The sequence below is a fragment of the Alligator sinensis genome, unplaced genomic scaffold (assembly GCF_000455745.1).
Source record: "Alligator sinensis unplaced genomic scaffold, ASM45574v1 scaffold528_1, whole genome shotgun sequence".
NCBI classification, from domain to species: domain Eukaryota; kingdom Metazoa; phylum Chordata; order Crocodylia; family Alligatoridae; genus Alligator; species Alligator sinensis.
The window spans coordinates 1,351,156-1,366,300 of record NW_005841846.1 but is presented as its reverse complement, the minus strand read 5'-3'; the positions used below and the strand labels follow the sequence as shown (position 1 = coordinate 1,366,300).

Below are 15,145 nucleotides of genomic sequence, written 5' to 3'. Positions count from 1 at the left end.
GCTGAACTGTTGCAAGGTAACCCGCTCTTTAATATGCCCTCCTAGCCTCTTGTCTTTCCCCCTGCTGTTTTCCTTGTAACTGACTCCTCCTACTGTTCTTTCGGCCTCACATAACAGGAGCCTTCTGGCTCTCTGTTACAATCCCTAATCCCTATCCTGAAGAATTTAGTCCACAGCACCAGTCCTGGAAATTATTATGTTTGTGTATACATTTACGTAAGTTGGTTGTGCAACTGATATAAGAATGCTTCTGTCCCTGCCTGAGTACTTAGTGAATTGGGAACCAACTAGAAACAGGAGACATCAGTTTGGTGCTCCATGTAAATACAGCTGTGCTTGCTCAGGTTGTACAATGTTGTAGACCAAGAGTAAGTCATGTACACAGTTTGTCTTCAGAGAACAGTGTGCGCTGAATATATTGAAAATGGAGTGTCTCATTTTATTTGTCATTTATACTATATCAAGATGTTACTAATACATGAGTGCTCTCAAGACTTTTGTTACAGCTTATCATCTCTCTCTAAATGTGAAATGTGGTTTTCAAGTACAGCATGTAAATTTTTCATTTTAAATGTTTCTAATATTTTTGTAATGAAGAATGTGTTTAGGGGAAGTTAAAGGTCCCACAGCTTCACTCTTATCCCTGTTGAGTGCAGTCCTATCTGAGCAAACCTACTTGTCTCTGCTGGGCGTTGGTGTTCCTGCAACAAGACTCTGCCCATGTTTTTCTCCTCCTTTCTCTGTACTTGCCCATGGGTTTATTTGTGCTGAGAATTTGTAGGATTCTTTCCCAGCAGATTGCATCAGTCATAGGAGAACTCAACTACCCTTTAGAGGGGTACTGGAGGACGGGCATTTGAGAACTTTTTAGGGGTGTACAATATAAATTTTCAGGGCTGATACCGATATCCAATTTTTAAGGTGGAAATTAGGCTAATACTGATCTCATTTCTGATGCAGTGTGGAGAGCTGCTTCCAGCTGGTAAGTCCATTGTGGTGGAAGGGGAGGTGGGGAGGGAAAGGGCATGCAGATCACCCCCCCTGCCCCCCTCTGTGAGGGAGGGGACAGGGGTAGGGGCAGGTGCTGCCCAGCTGGTGCAGGGCGGGGCATGGTGGAATGCGGGATGGAGCCATGGCTCATTGGGGGCAGGGAGGGGGAGCCACTCCCACTGCTGCTTGCACCCTGGGAAGGCACAGGGAGGCATATGTCCCCAGATCTGCATGGGGCGGGATGGGCAGGCTGGAGACAGGGCTGCACCACACTTTTCTCACCAGGGGCTGGGCTCAGGGCAGGGGCTATGGAGGGGGCTGCAGCCACCCCAAATTTGGCCATAGCTCCCTCCCAACGCTGCTGATGCATGCCTGGCATAGCCTCGGCTCTTCCCGACTTAACCCCCATCTCCCCCCACATGCTGGGAAGAGCCGGGGCTGCACTGCGCATGCGGCTGTGCTGGGAGGGAGCTATGGTGAAATTTGGAGTGGCTGCAGCCCCCTCCGTAGCCCCTACCCCTAGCCCAGTCCCCAGTGAGAAGAGCATGGTTCACCCCTGGCTCCAGCCCGCAGCTGCAGCCCGCCCCCCCCACTGCCCTGCACAAATCTGGGGGCACATGCCCCCATGTATCCTCCTGGGGTGCCTGCAGCAGTGGGAGCTGCCCCCACAACAAGACCCAGCTCCGTCCCAACCCCCGCCCTGGCTGTGCAGTGTCTGCCCTGTCTCCGCCCTCATGGGGGGGGGTGTTATCTGCCCCGCCCATTTCCTTCCCCTCCCCACTCCCCTTGCACTACAACGGACTTACCAGCTGGAGGCAGCTCTCCACACTGCCGGCTCTGTTCCTCACTGCCTGAGTGCTGTGCTGTGGCTGTGCACCTGCACAGGCATCTATCAGTCAGATTATCGACCGCATTGGGCTGATTTCCAGTACAGCCAATTTTCTTTATATTGGTACTGATCTGCTATCAGACCAATGTATTGGTGCACCTCTAAAGCTTGTGGTTCCTGCTGCTGAAGCAACAGTCAAGCTCTGCCCCATACCCAAAGGTGAATAAACTGAGACAAAATTAAAATACCCCTAAACCTGAGTCTGTGACCCTGTGGATGATGGGGATGGCAAGAGTGATAAGCTAAAGCTTGAGTAAGACCAAGTTAATTGTGCAAAGAAATCATACCCTTAGGGCTTTGTTACATCTTACGCTGTAAGCTGCACAAATGTTGATCAGCAGTAATGCCAACTGTCACGAAAACATAGAAATTCTGAGTCTTGCAAAGTCAGAATAACCAACTAATGATTTCCCAATTGAACCCCCAAACATCCGGATTTTCCCACCTGGTAAGTTTTTGTGGTGGGAAGGGATGGGGGAGAGGGAAGAGGTGGCGGCGGGATTGAGGCCCCCATGATGAGGGAGAGAGTGAGGCAAGGGCCAGGGTGAATGGGGCGCCAGGGCCAGGGAAGGTCATCCAGAGGTGTGGGGGAGGGGGCCAGAGGTGGGCTGTGGGCGTCCTGCCACCAGGCAGCAATGGTGTCCTATGGCTAAGCTTCTGGGGCAAAGGCAGCAGGGTGCATAGCCCCGAGCCTGCAATGGGCAGCCTGCCTCTGCCCCACGTGTATACCCCCCCGTGCCTCTCCTGGGGCCTCCCCTGGTGTGTGCAGCTGCCCCACTACCTCCCTCACTGTGGGGGCCTTGATCTCTTCCCTTCCTCCCTCCCTCCCTCTCCCCCCTCCCCCTTTCTTCCTCCACCAACCAGCTGGGTGCTGTGTGTCTGTCTCTGTTTGTCTGCCCCTCACTGCCAAGCCACACACACCCCAGCCCTACTGCTGCCTCTCACTCCTGACCCACAGTATCCCGCATCCTGCCAAGGTGTGTGGGCAACCTCCCTCCCCAGGCTCCAAACCCCATGCACACACCCACAGCATAACTGCCCCCCACCCCCAAACATACCCACTTCAAAAATAGCATCTCATGATTTACATGCCAATCTCTTGCTTTTTTTAAGAGTTTGTTTCGTGAGTTTTGGTGTGGTGGGGTTGGCAATACTGGATCAGTGTTCATGCTAGCTTGGAGTTTGGAGCAGTCAGACCCATAGTTTAGAAACCTTCGCTGACTGTCCCCCACCTGCATAGCTGTAACTTGCCACCAGAGGTGTAGCTCTGAGTTGCCACTAGAGAGCTGATGAGTCAGATCAGGCTTCTAGCCCTGCTCTGTGGGATACTGGAGGACTTCAACCTGGGTAGCACATCTGTGGGGAGTGGCTACACCTTAATGGAACAGGAGCTGGGTGGTGTGGATCACAAATAATCCTGCTCTGGAGCGGTATAACTTTGAACCACACTGCAAGTGCTTAAAACCACTATAAGGTGTTAATGTGTGGACAGTCCAGGGGTTAATAGCTCCAGGAACTGCCCCAAATTACCAGGTAACAAGGCTGTTGGATTGTGCTCTTGCTGTTGGCTCCACACAAATGCAAGGATTTGCATACATAAATATATGGTGGATTTCTAGGTTGGCACAGGTTGTGCAGCTGTGCTACCCATTGAAAAATCTGACATATATATATATATATATATATTGGGTCAGGCTGATCCTGGCAGGGGGTGACTTGGATGACTATCATCATCTAACTTCCAAGTTGGTGGCATTTCAGATGGATTTACATTGCATTTCATCACTACTAATAAAGATTGGATGGCAAATATGCTTGTAGCTACATTTAGTAGGGTTGAACAGATCTAAACAAGGGTGAAACTAGGTCTTTGTAATAACTTCAGTTCCTAGCCAGAAGAGAATCTGGCTGCCTCCCTACTTGTGCAATGCATCACCCTGTGCCTGGTAGTAGTAACAAATAATGCAGCGTTGCTTATTTTTGTTGTTTTTTTTCTGAATGGTGAGAAACATTCAGAGCCATCCCTGGGGAGAGAGGGGGCATGAATCAGGCAACTGCCCCGGGCCTCGCACTTTTTGGAGGGCCCTGAAGACAGTGCCATACAGACCCTGCAGACAGTGCCATTGGCATGTGCCAAGGGCACCACTACTCTGCACGGTCACGGTGCACTGCTGACTTCACGCTCTGGCTGCTCACCACCACCCCCCACCCCCCGCACAAGCCCTGCACAGGCCGATGTGCCCCAGGCCCCACACACCCCTAGTCAGCTCTAGAAACATTAGTGGGGTTACTACCGCACAGTGCTCCACATACAATTCCTTTTAACTGGCAAAGCAGAGAAACTTTTATAAAATATAAAACTTCTTTTTACATAGCACAAAAAATGTTGAACATAATAGCAATTAATTTGTCAGCTTTTAATGTGATTTCATTAGAGTATTAGTCCATACTTTTTAATACAAAGAAATAGCTAGGAAAATAAAATGGGGAAAGGGGATCTAGATAGCTTGATGTTCTACTATATAACAAACATTTTCCTTAAAGCATGGACAAACATCACATTCACTTGTGTTTGGTCCTGGCTATAGATTTTTTTTCTGTGGCCGGATCGGGCAAATATTGTCACTTCTTTCTGCACCCAAATATACGGTCAGGTGTGTGTGGTTTCTACATAAATACTCCTGGAGATTAACACTCCAGATGACTGTTACTGCCAGTTTGGAGAAAACTGACTTATTTTCTCGGTCATCTGATAGTACCTTGCATATAGCCAAGTTTACTATCCCCTTTTCTTCCCGTCCTTTATGTTGATTACTCTACAAAGAAATAAAAAGGTGGAAATAGTGAGACTATAGTGATTAGAAGGCAAATTGTTGGCAACATAGGAACATGTATTTTTTAAAAATCAGGTGTTGAGTTATGTTAGGTTCAATTTGCTAGAGAGAACATTATTCTCAATTAGCCTATATGTGAGCTTAACTACTGTCTTAACCTTTGAGCTGTATTTTAATCAACAAAAGGATTCTGAAATGTCAAACACCAGTGCATTTGTCTTGTTTGCAGGGGTGTAGGTTGTAGCCGTATTGGTCTAAGGACATAGGTAGACAAGGTTCCTTGGGTGAATTTGATATCTTTTATTAGACTAACCCAAATAGTTGGAGAATAGTTATTAAGCAAGCTTTCGAGTTTCATCATCAGGGCATTTGGTGCATTGGATGAGATATATGTACATATGTAATTATGTACATATGTAATTATATACATATATCTCATCCACGTATGCAGCCATAGTATGAGTTGTAAACTAACCCCCCTTTCAGGGGCTGTCTTGTCCCTCTAGTAGTGGGTGTGGAGGACCAAGGGTGCCTACATACATTTAGGAGCCACGTACTAACTCATGGTGCTTTCATCTGTATAAGATGGAAACTGTCTAAGACTGAAATCGGGGCCCATTGGAGAATCGCCTTGTATATCACACCTATTTTGTATGTACATGGTGTGAGCAGGGTGCAGAACGGTTGGGCTGAGAGAGAGAAATCATGGAAGAAAAGGGCAAGGACTGAGCCAGCAGTGTAGAACAGACAGTGAGCAGAGGGGCTGGGCAGTTTCCCTTATGAGAGAGAGAAACTGTTTAGGATGTAACTCTTCTTGTGCCCCTAGATACCATCTTAGGTTTCACTGTAAATAAGTGTTCATGGGTCAAGTCTCCAAGGAGGTCTGCTCACTCTACCTGAATGCGTCCTAACTTCTGCAGAGCTTCCCTTTCTAATCGCACTTTCCTGCAGATTACCTTGAGGAGGAGATTAATTTTCATGTTCTGACACTGTCTACACAAACTTTCACACAAAGTTCTAATCCTCAAAGGGAACTTACAAAACACTTTCTGTAGACAAGCCTATGAACTTGACTTCATAAATCAGCTGGATACAAAAAATCATGGACTCAATATAGACATTGGTTTTATGACACATTATAACCTGTCTGACAGCTGATTCACCAGGCCTGACCTGACCCTTTACATTCTTATGTGGTGGGAGAAAACTCCCTGGGGTTCATTGTCTAGTTGCATAGGGACTAGACAACACGGGTAAAGTTTATTGCAGTTTATTTGCTTGAGTAATGATTATAAAGCCAGTAAAGAGGTAAAATGGCTCCCTTTCAAGGGTGGGGTGATTTTTTATATTTTTTATAATAAGGCAAGATTACAGGGTTAATAAAAAGCAATACTTGGGCGGTGCATCACAGATTTTTAGAACAGCATATTTCTATTAAGCTGAATTATCACTTTCTAAAAGCTAAAAGTTAAGTAACAGTAACATTATGATAGGTTAGTAAAAACTTGCACAGTAGTAGATGCTTCTTAAGGACATGATTACTATACTTAGAACAGCGGTTTTTTTGTGTTATTTTGTTCCTTGCTGTATTTGGTTTACAGTACATAGCTACAGATTCACTTGCTGCATTTTACTCAGAAAATGGTTAATACAGTTAAAATGATTACTTGACACAAGCAAAGGCTTAGCTATTATTTTGCCTTGTGGTTAGCGGCATTGCTAGGCCACAGGTTATGCCTTGTATTCAGCTGTAAAGCTAATACTTCTTAATAATTTAAATTATTGTTAACTTAACTATTTTATTTTAGGGTAATAACAAACATGCTCACCACATTATTTTCCCTCAGCTTTTCTCCCCTCCCCTACTTTTCTGCCCTTTGTCTCCTTGATTTCCTACTATTTCCTTCTTCATTGAGATCCTCTTTCTTACCTTGTATTATTACCACTATAGTGTTTCCCATTGGCCTTTTTCCCCCCTGCCTTCCTCCTCTTCCCTCTCCTGCTTTACCTTTTTGTTTTTCCTTTTCTACCCATTTATATTTTCACTACATTCTCACACTTTGAGCTTCTCTCATTTCTGTTTTCCTGATCTCCAGCTATTTCCTTTTTCACTGACAGCTTCTTTTCTACCTTGTATTCTATCGCTGTAATGTCTCCCTGCAGCCTTTTTCCCCTGCTTTCTTCCCCCTCCCCTCTCTGCTTTATCCCTCTGCTTTACTTTTTGTCTTTCTAATTTTTACCTATTTACATTCTCACTGACATCTTGCCACACTTTTAGCTTCTTGCATTTCTTGGAGCCTTGGAACAGCAGAGACTTCCTATGCCTGAAGAAGGGTGACTGCGCCCGAAAGCTTGTCAGGAACTTTTTTCCAACTGCTCAGCTGGTCTAATAAAAGATACCACATCTACTCAAAGACCTTTGCCTGCCTATGTCCTTAGACCAACACAGCTACAACCAAAACCCCACCTACACAAACTTCAGTAATTTTTGCTAAGGACATGCTAAATCCTTAGCAACCTGATGCTAAATCTTTGTCAGTTTGCCTGAACAGTTAGTTGATCATTTAAAATATAAAAGTTGTCTGTCTAAACATAAGCAGACAAGGTTCTTTGGGTGAATCTGGTATCTTTTATCAGACCAACTTAAATAGTTGGAACATTTTTTTAACAATCTTTCAGGTTTAAAAACCCTTCGTCAGGCTGAGGAAGTCTCTGCAGTTGGTGTGTGCTCTTCCTGCATGGAATGAATAGTAAAGAAGCCAGAGGCTGTGCTGGTATGCATGCAACACAGGGAGTCAATGACGATGTAAATTGAGGGGGTCACTGGGTGAGAGAGAGGCTGGGGGGGAGAGAGAAACATACACCTGTCTGTCTGTCTGTCTAAACATACACTTACAAAATTCTGGGCTAAAAATGTTTCGTTACTTAGTCCTTTTTTTCTTTTGCTTAACTAAGAGATGAATGCAATTTCTTCTAAACAGTGCTGGGGATCAAAACTTTGGATCGCTCTGAGATGTCTGATATATTTCACTGTCTGTTTAGGCACAAAGCATTTCTAATTTTTTGGCAAATAGATCTATTCTGGAAAGTGGTATTCATAATAAGCAAAGCACAAATTAAGAGAAGTTCAGACAGTTACGTGTATCTTCATTTGAAGTCGTTCTTTCTAGTTTATATTTTACAACAATAACAATGAAGTTTCACTAGATAGTTTGCCTTTTCTTCCGTATTCCTTTGCTTGTTCATGCAGCTTCTGATCGTATATCCTACTTGGTAATGTGATGTCTCCTCACAATTAGCTTCCTTTTGTACAACTTTCATTTTGATAAATGACCTCCTAAATTGGAATGCTTAACTTTATCTTTTTTTAATTATGCAGAATTGCACAGCACTATATTCAGGTAGACGCATTTGTTTCTTTCATGAATCAGTATAGCTGTATAATCTTTTCTAGTTTGTTTATAAAGCAAACCGAAATTAAATTCTCAAATGGTACTATAATGTAAAGGGTACCATTTAACTCTTAAATTCCCATCTCCCATTGTGTCTGCTGCCGTGGGATAAGTTGTGACTCTTTGAACATTGTGCATGGCACCTTCTGCTTAAATGTTTGAATCTAGGAAATGAGCTGTTTGTGCAAGAAGATCAGTCTGGGTTGTTGAATAAGGACAGGTGCCTGTCTGGTTTTTTGGTAACCAGAATGTGTTGGATGTCCCTCTCAAGGATTTGTTGTTGATTTGACTTACTGGTATATGAAAACTGGCTGCCTTACTGTTAATGTCATTGAATAGGTAGTGTTGTGGTGCACTTCATTGCTATACATAGGCAATGTGTAGAGGGGCCACATGCCCTCCCTGAGACTGGCCTTTGCCAGCCAGGGAGTGGGGGCGCCGAGAGAAGCGCCAGCCGGTGCCCCCCCCTCAGAGATTGGCACCAGCTAGGGAGTGTCAGGGAATTGTCAGTGGCACTTCCGGCTTTGCCACTGGCACTTCCAGGGTTGGCAGTCAGCTGCTGGGGGACCCCCCAGACTCAGGAGGCACCAGTCGCCCATGCTTCATTAGCTATATGCACTCTTGCAGTGTGTCATGGATAGGTGCTGAGCAATATCCAGAGAGGAATGCTGGCAAATCAGTCCATAGCTTCTGCTGGGCACTGTGCTTAAAAGCCAAGGAAGGTGAAGAAACCAGCATTAAATTGCTTAAAAAAAAAAAAAAGCATAAGGTCAGGAATATGGAGACTTCAATTCCTTTCCTATCTCTGATATTGACGGAGAGCTTTCTCTCTTCTACAGAAATTTTGACTGAATGTGGTACAGTCTTGGACTATTACAATTAGTTACACTTTCTAGAATGGTGCTGAATGTAATCTGGTGGCAAGTGTGAAATGAACTAAATTGTGCAGATCATAATTTTCTATTCATCAGGTGTTTTAAACTGTAGCTAGGATACTTTAGTTGTATTCTCAGCAGTGGATAACATTTGTAATATGCAGCTTATGTTGACTTTGGGCAAGCTTGTTTGTGACTGTTTTGCCCCATCTGTGAAATGAAGCTAATGGCCAACATGGGTACTTTGTAAAGGTTTAGTTTTACTTATTGATTTCGAATTAAGATCTGAACAAAGTACTTTACATACGTGGAGCACTGTCATATTCTTCTATTCAATATGAGCAACACAGCTAAAACGATAAGATTAAGGTTGTCCACGACGACTGGTTATCCTTCAGCCTGGGCTCTTGATTTTCTTCTTTTGAATTTCTCTTGACCTACCAGAGAATTCATGTCCCCTCCTCTCCCCAGTTTGGTCAGTTGATCAAGTGATATTTTATTTTTATAATTATAAAGTAAGTCAAATGGAGGAAGATCCACTAAAATTATTGAATTATGTCTTTTTTTTTATAAAAAAAAAAAAAGAAAAGAAAAAAATCAGTTAACCAAGATGTTAAAAGAACTAGCACTCTCAAACAGTTCTGTTTTACTCTCTTCACAGTATAGAGAAGACTGCAGAAATAAAACATATCCTCCTTCAGGGCCTACGTAAGTATCTTTAAATGATTGGTAAACATTACAGCAAAAATATTGAATAAAAAATGTTTGTTTCTTATCAGATCCCGTTAAAAGTAATTAATTAAACATCTGTTGGATACTCTTGGACGTTGTACTGTAGACATTTTAGAAACCTTTTTTAATGTAAACTTGTTTCAGGTACAAAGGGAATGTTCCTACATACGTCATAAATCTTGATTTACCTCCCTACAAACGATGGGTTAATGTGATGAATGACAAAAAAACAGAGGTATGAAATGAAGTGTTTGCTCTAAATTGTTTTCATTGTAGCTTGTTTACAACATTCTGTTATTCAGAACCACAGATAAGAGTTCCTTAAAACTGTTATCCAATTAAATATTTCAAACTTCAGTCTTGTATACAACTGTGATGACTCCATTATAATGAAGGTTTTAGAGTAAAATAAAATAATTGTGCAGAGAATTGTTTAATCCATGTGTGACAAAGTAAGATCTGCTGGTAACAATAGATATAATGTTTTGAAGTGTAATTTCCTCAAGTGACTGGCCAACTTTCTCTTTATTTAAGCATTTCCTCTCAAATTTAAATAAATGTTTGAAGGAAGAAGAGTGATATGCAAGAGAGCTTTTGTGCAGTACATGGCAGTGACAGTGTAAACTCCCCAAACATCCCACCCAACATGCCTATTCCTAGTCTGAAATAACTGACTGGTGATGAAAGAGTATCTAATTTTTTTGTACCCATTCCCTAGCTGGTTTTTCTAATATAATAGATGAGAGAAGTCTGGCATTTATAGTGGTGGTTTTGTGATGTAGATGTTTCCTTGTTGTAAATTAAAAAGAAATTACCAGCATGTAGCAGCCAACAGAAATTTTTGTATAAAGGTATACTTTGAATATTAAAAGAGATGCAGGCTTTGTTCGTAACATTTTGTGATTTAAGAGTTTGGGTAACCCACTGAGTCCCAGGAAAACTACTTGTATAATTAGGTATTCTTAAGACACTGTGATGGGCATTTTTTTTCTTACCAGTAACACCTGCTTTCTTGTTCTCTTAAACATGTATTTTTCAGCAAAATGTCACACTGAAAATAGCATAAAAGTTTCTTGTTATCAAGTTCTAGTAATTCTTGTGTTTTTAAGATCTTTTATTATAACACTTTTTTTTTCTTTCTAGTTGAAGAATGTAATGAAGAACATTAAAACCTTAGTAAATGAATTCTTCCCTGGTGGCAAATTTTCTGACTTCATGGAAGGTAAAATGGTAAGTATTTTCAGCTTCCGTTCTTTGCAACAAACTACATGCTCCCGTCTCCAGAAGGTTGTCTTAATTTGACAGGCTAAGCATTCTCATGTAATTAATATTCTTTCAAAATGTAATGCCTCAATTAGTAACATTCTAAGATGAATCCATCAAAACAGAACTACGCATAGTTACTACAGATAGAGCATGTCTACATGTGCGCTGTGTTGACATTGTTACTGCATCATCATTTAGTACTTCCTTTTGGAAATACTAAAAGATGGTGCAGTAACACCTCATACTGTGCTTTGTGCACTGTGCATGGTTTAGGGCACCATGTTGCCATAGCGATGTGCTATAACAGAGGCGTGCATTGCTGCGGCATCACAGTTTGTGACTGCCGACAGTACGTCGCCTTAGTGCGTTGCTACAGCGACATAGCATCATGTGTAGATGCACCCGTAATTATTTAACTATCCTATTAAACTCATTTTTTAACTCCTGGATGGAAGAGCACACACCAACTGCTGAAGCTTCCTGAGCCTGACGAAGGGTTTTTGAACCCGAAAGCTTGCTTAATAACTATTCTCCAACCATTTGGGTTGGTCTAATAAAAGATATCAAATTCACCCAAGGAACCTTGTCTGCCTATATCCTTAGACCAACACGGCTACAACCTAAACCCCTGCATAGGTGTATCTAGATATCGGTATCTTGAAACATCAAGATATATAGATATTTTTTTTAATTTTAAATTGGCTAAAACAATCAGGGATTGTAAAATGCTTTTTTATTGCGGGGGCTGTTAATAATTTGCTCTTGGATGTTGGAAATTCTTGAAACAAAACTTCAGCTGGCTGAGCCAGGTAGAGGATAGAAAGGACTGAAGCAGGGAGTGAATGTGTGTTTTGTAGATGCAGGACTTTGTGCTCCGCAGGTCCTGTAGGTAAGAGACCAAATGAGACCCTCTGTGCTATTTATAGCAGCCTAACATCTGGATTACTGTAGGGGTGGGCAAAATACAGCCCACAGGCCAGATTTGGCCTGCCAGGCCATTCAATCCAGCCCACGGGGCCCCTAAAAAATTTAGAAAATTAATATTTATCTGCTCCTGGCTGCCTGTCAAAGATGAGGAGTCAGGGGTAGTAGGACCCAGGGGGAGCAGGCAGCAGAATGCAGTCCAGCCCTGCCTCACCCCCAGCCATTTCCCTGCCTTCCTGCCCCTGCACTGCTCCAGCACCACATGGCTCCCAGCTGCATCACTGGACCGGGGAGCACAGGCCCGTGCCGGTACCCTTGGGGGGGGTGGTGTTCGTAGGGCACACCCCATCATACACATACACCTACACCCCTGCAGTGCCATACACACAGACCACCACACTCCACGTATCTACCCACACCCTTCCACACACCCCACATACCCACACAGCCACAGCCCTCCAGAAACCTATACCCACCCACCCCCCCACAATATACAAGAGTAAGACTTCATTTTAAGCTATTATATACAATCACCTTTATGTACACTACACAAATACATGTAAATCAGGACAAAAATATTTTTTATGTCAAATTAAAGAATATCGTAGTTGCTTTCTTTTTAGAATATAATTTGGTATTTTTCTGGTTCCGAGACAGCAAAACCCCTTGCTGAAAGGAGTACTTCCAGGGGCAAGGGGAGGGACTTCTGGTGGCAAAGGTCAGGGGTTAGGGGGCGGGACTTCCAGTCACAAGATGGTGACCAGAGGGCAGGACAGCTGTCAAGGGGCAAGGCTACCCATGCAGCCCTCAACAGCTTGCCCAAACTTGGTAAGGAGCCTTCCACCCAAAGTAATTGCCCACCCCTGCTCTACTGGCTCTATGCAAGATAAGAGTTCTCTGAACAGTACTAGTCTGAATAGTACCTTGGGTTTGAGTTGTGGTTTTTCACACATTTACCTGCGACTTACATACGTGTTCAGTTTTTTTCAGGCAGTATTGTAGTGTGGAAGTGCTTCATTGTACAAGTGTAAAGATTTTGATAAAATTAACTTTGCTTTCAAGCACTTGCTTCTTGTCTTTCAAGTCCTTCTACAGCCCCCCTATACACTTGCACATGTGTCTAAGCATCCAGTTTCATGGTGTTTTAATATACAAAGAGGTGCTAAAGGTAGAGCCTCTGTTCAGACACCAATCTAGCTTTTATTTGTGTTATAGCTTAAAGTTTTCTTTCAGGTTCAGTTGCTTTCCAGTCTTCCCCATCCTTTCAGGGAAGAGATCGAAGGGATTGCAAATACGTCTGGAGCTGTTTTGGGTAAGTATTTTCAACATGTCAAAGCCATAAGTCCCACATCACTAAATCTTCCTTCTCTAAAATTGGAGTGTATCATCAGATATGTGACAGCTGTGTTCAACCTTAACTTAATCAGCGACCTGATTATACACTAACTAGTTACCTGTGAGACAGTTTGATGCTTTTAAATGTTTGAAGTAAGAATGAAAGTAAAGGCTGTAAGCCCTTCATCAAGCTGTGCCCTTTCCCCAGTGGCTTTGTGAAGCAGTTTCCTTCTGAGAGAGGCAGAAGCTCTCGCCCAATTGTTGTCAGAAGTCTGATCCATCCTTTGGATCATGCACATTCTCTTTGTCTTGCTTTTCCTCTCTGTACCAGCTCCCAAGAAGCAAAGAGGGACAAGGCTTGGTACTATGTTATGCTTTTTTTTCTTCCCCATAAAGGAATTCAGTGCCCCCCTCTCTAGTTTCTCTTATTTCCACCCCCAAAGTCTGGGTAGAGTAGGAGACCGACTGATGTGTTCTCCTCAACAGTCTGTATGGCAAGGGAAACCAGGAGCAGTACATAACATATTTCCCAACATCTCTGGGTTGGGAGCACTAGTGCGTTAAACCATCTAGCTCTCGTAAAAGTTCCTGTGACAATCTCGTCCCCTTAGTCACAGCTATCTCCCTCATCCGGGGACCTCTGTGCCCCCTCTCTTCAGGGAGCCCCGTTTCTAGCCACACTCTCTAATGGTCACTCCCTCCAGAACTTCCTTCCTCTTCCTGTCCCACCACGTCCTCCCTCCTTGGAATCCTCTAGGGTGTTTCTGTGTATGGATCTGAGACGCAGCTCATTGCTAATTATGAAATAACATACTTTATAAAACTGATTGCTGAAGGAGGACACGGTTGTTTTAGTGTCTGGGTGGTAATACCTCAAGAGAATCAAATAGAAATTCTAGTAAAATGGGCTGGAGAACACTTTTTCCAGTAGGCCTCATTTCATAGCTATTTTGCCTTATTGGCAGTCTGGCAAGCTGTAAGCTAATACCCTTATCTTTCATTTTCTAGGAGATGTTGTTCTGTTTAACGTCTTCTATGAGATTTTTACAGTATGCACTTCCATAGTTGCAGAAGACAAGACAGGTAAAATCTGTTTTTAGCCATTGCTCTTCTGATGCTTCTGGGACCAGTAATCTAGCTTGGTCCCATGTAAATGACTTCTGATTTGATAGAATTGTGTTAGGAAAGTTGCCATTGCTATTGCACTTGGTGGAAGGTACTTGGTACTTCACTTTTATTAACTACAAAATTAGTTAATTATTTAAATGGTGGAGGATTCAGACCAGTTGAGTAAAAATTATTTTCTGGCTGCAGTTGCAGTGTTCTGTTACCTGAGAGGAGGCAGATTTGGATTTTGTTGTCTTGGCATATTTTCTCCCTTTTCTAAATGCTGCTGGCATCAAGAAAAGCTGCCTCAGAATGGGTGTGTCATATTTCGGCCAAAAGGCTGATAACCTTAAGGAACAGTATAAATTTGGGGAGAAGAACAAATGGCATGAGGTTTGTAAGTGCTCTTAAATTTTCCTGGAGATGGCATGAAAAATTTGGATGTTGCATGATCTCTCTTTCCCATAAGCTTCTATAGTCTTTTAAGTGACTGAGGCACTATATGTTAGCAAAAATTATCATTTAGTTAAATCCCCACATAGGACTAGATTTAGCAAGTATTTGGGATCTTTCTGTGTTGGTTATTCTATACATTTGTGTGTGTGTGTATGTATGTATGTGTGTGTGTGTATATGTATGCTATCATTTCTTGGAAACTTAAAACTGGTTTAAACTGTTCCACTATATTTGACTTATACTTAATCCTATGATAACTGCCTAAAGACCACTATATATAATAAA

General features: G+C 42.8%; 1 protein-coding gene across 1 annotated transcript in view; it reads left to right on the top strand.

Moving 5' to 3' along the window:
* ASAH1 (N-acylsphingosine amidohydrolase 1) overlaps window positions 1–15,145 on the top strand; it is a 35,180-nt gene that overhangs the window by 5,022 nt on the left and 15,013 nt on the right. Inside the window, exons 2-6 of the mRNA XM_006015874.3 lie at window positions 9,702–9,748; window positions 9,917–10,007; window positions 10,916–11,002; window positions 13,196–13,274; window positions 14,306–14,380. Coding sequence (XP_006015936.1) covers window positions 9,702–9,748; window positions 9,917–10,007; window positions 10,916–11,002; window positions 13,196–13,274; window positions 14,306–14,380 — 379 coding nt within the window. The remainder of the gene's footprint in view (window positions 1–9,701; window positions 9,749–9,916; window positions 10,008–10,915; window positions 11,003–13,195; window positions 13,275–14,305; window positions 14,381–15,145) is intronic.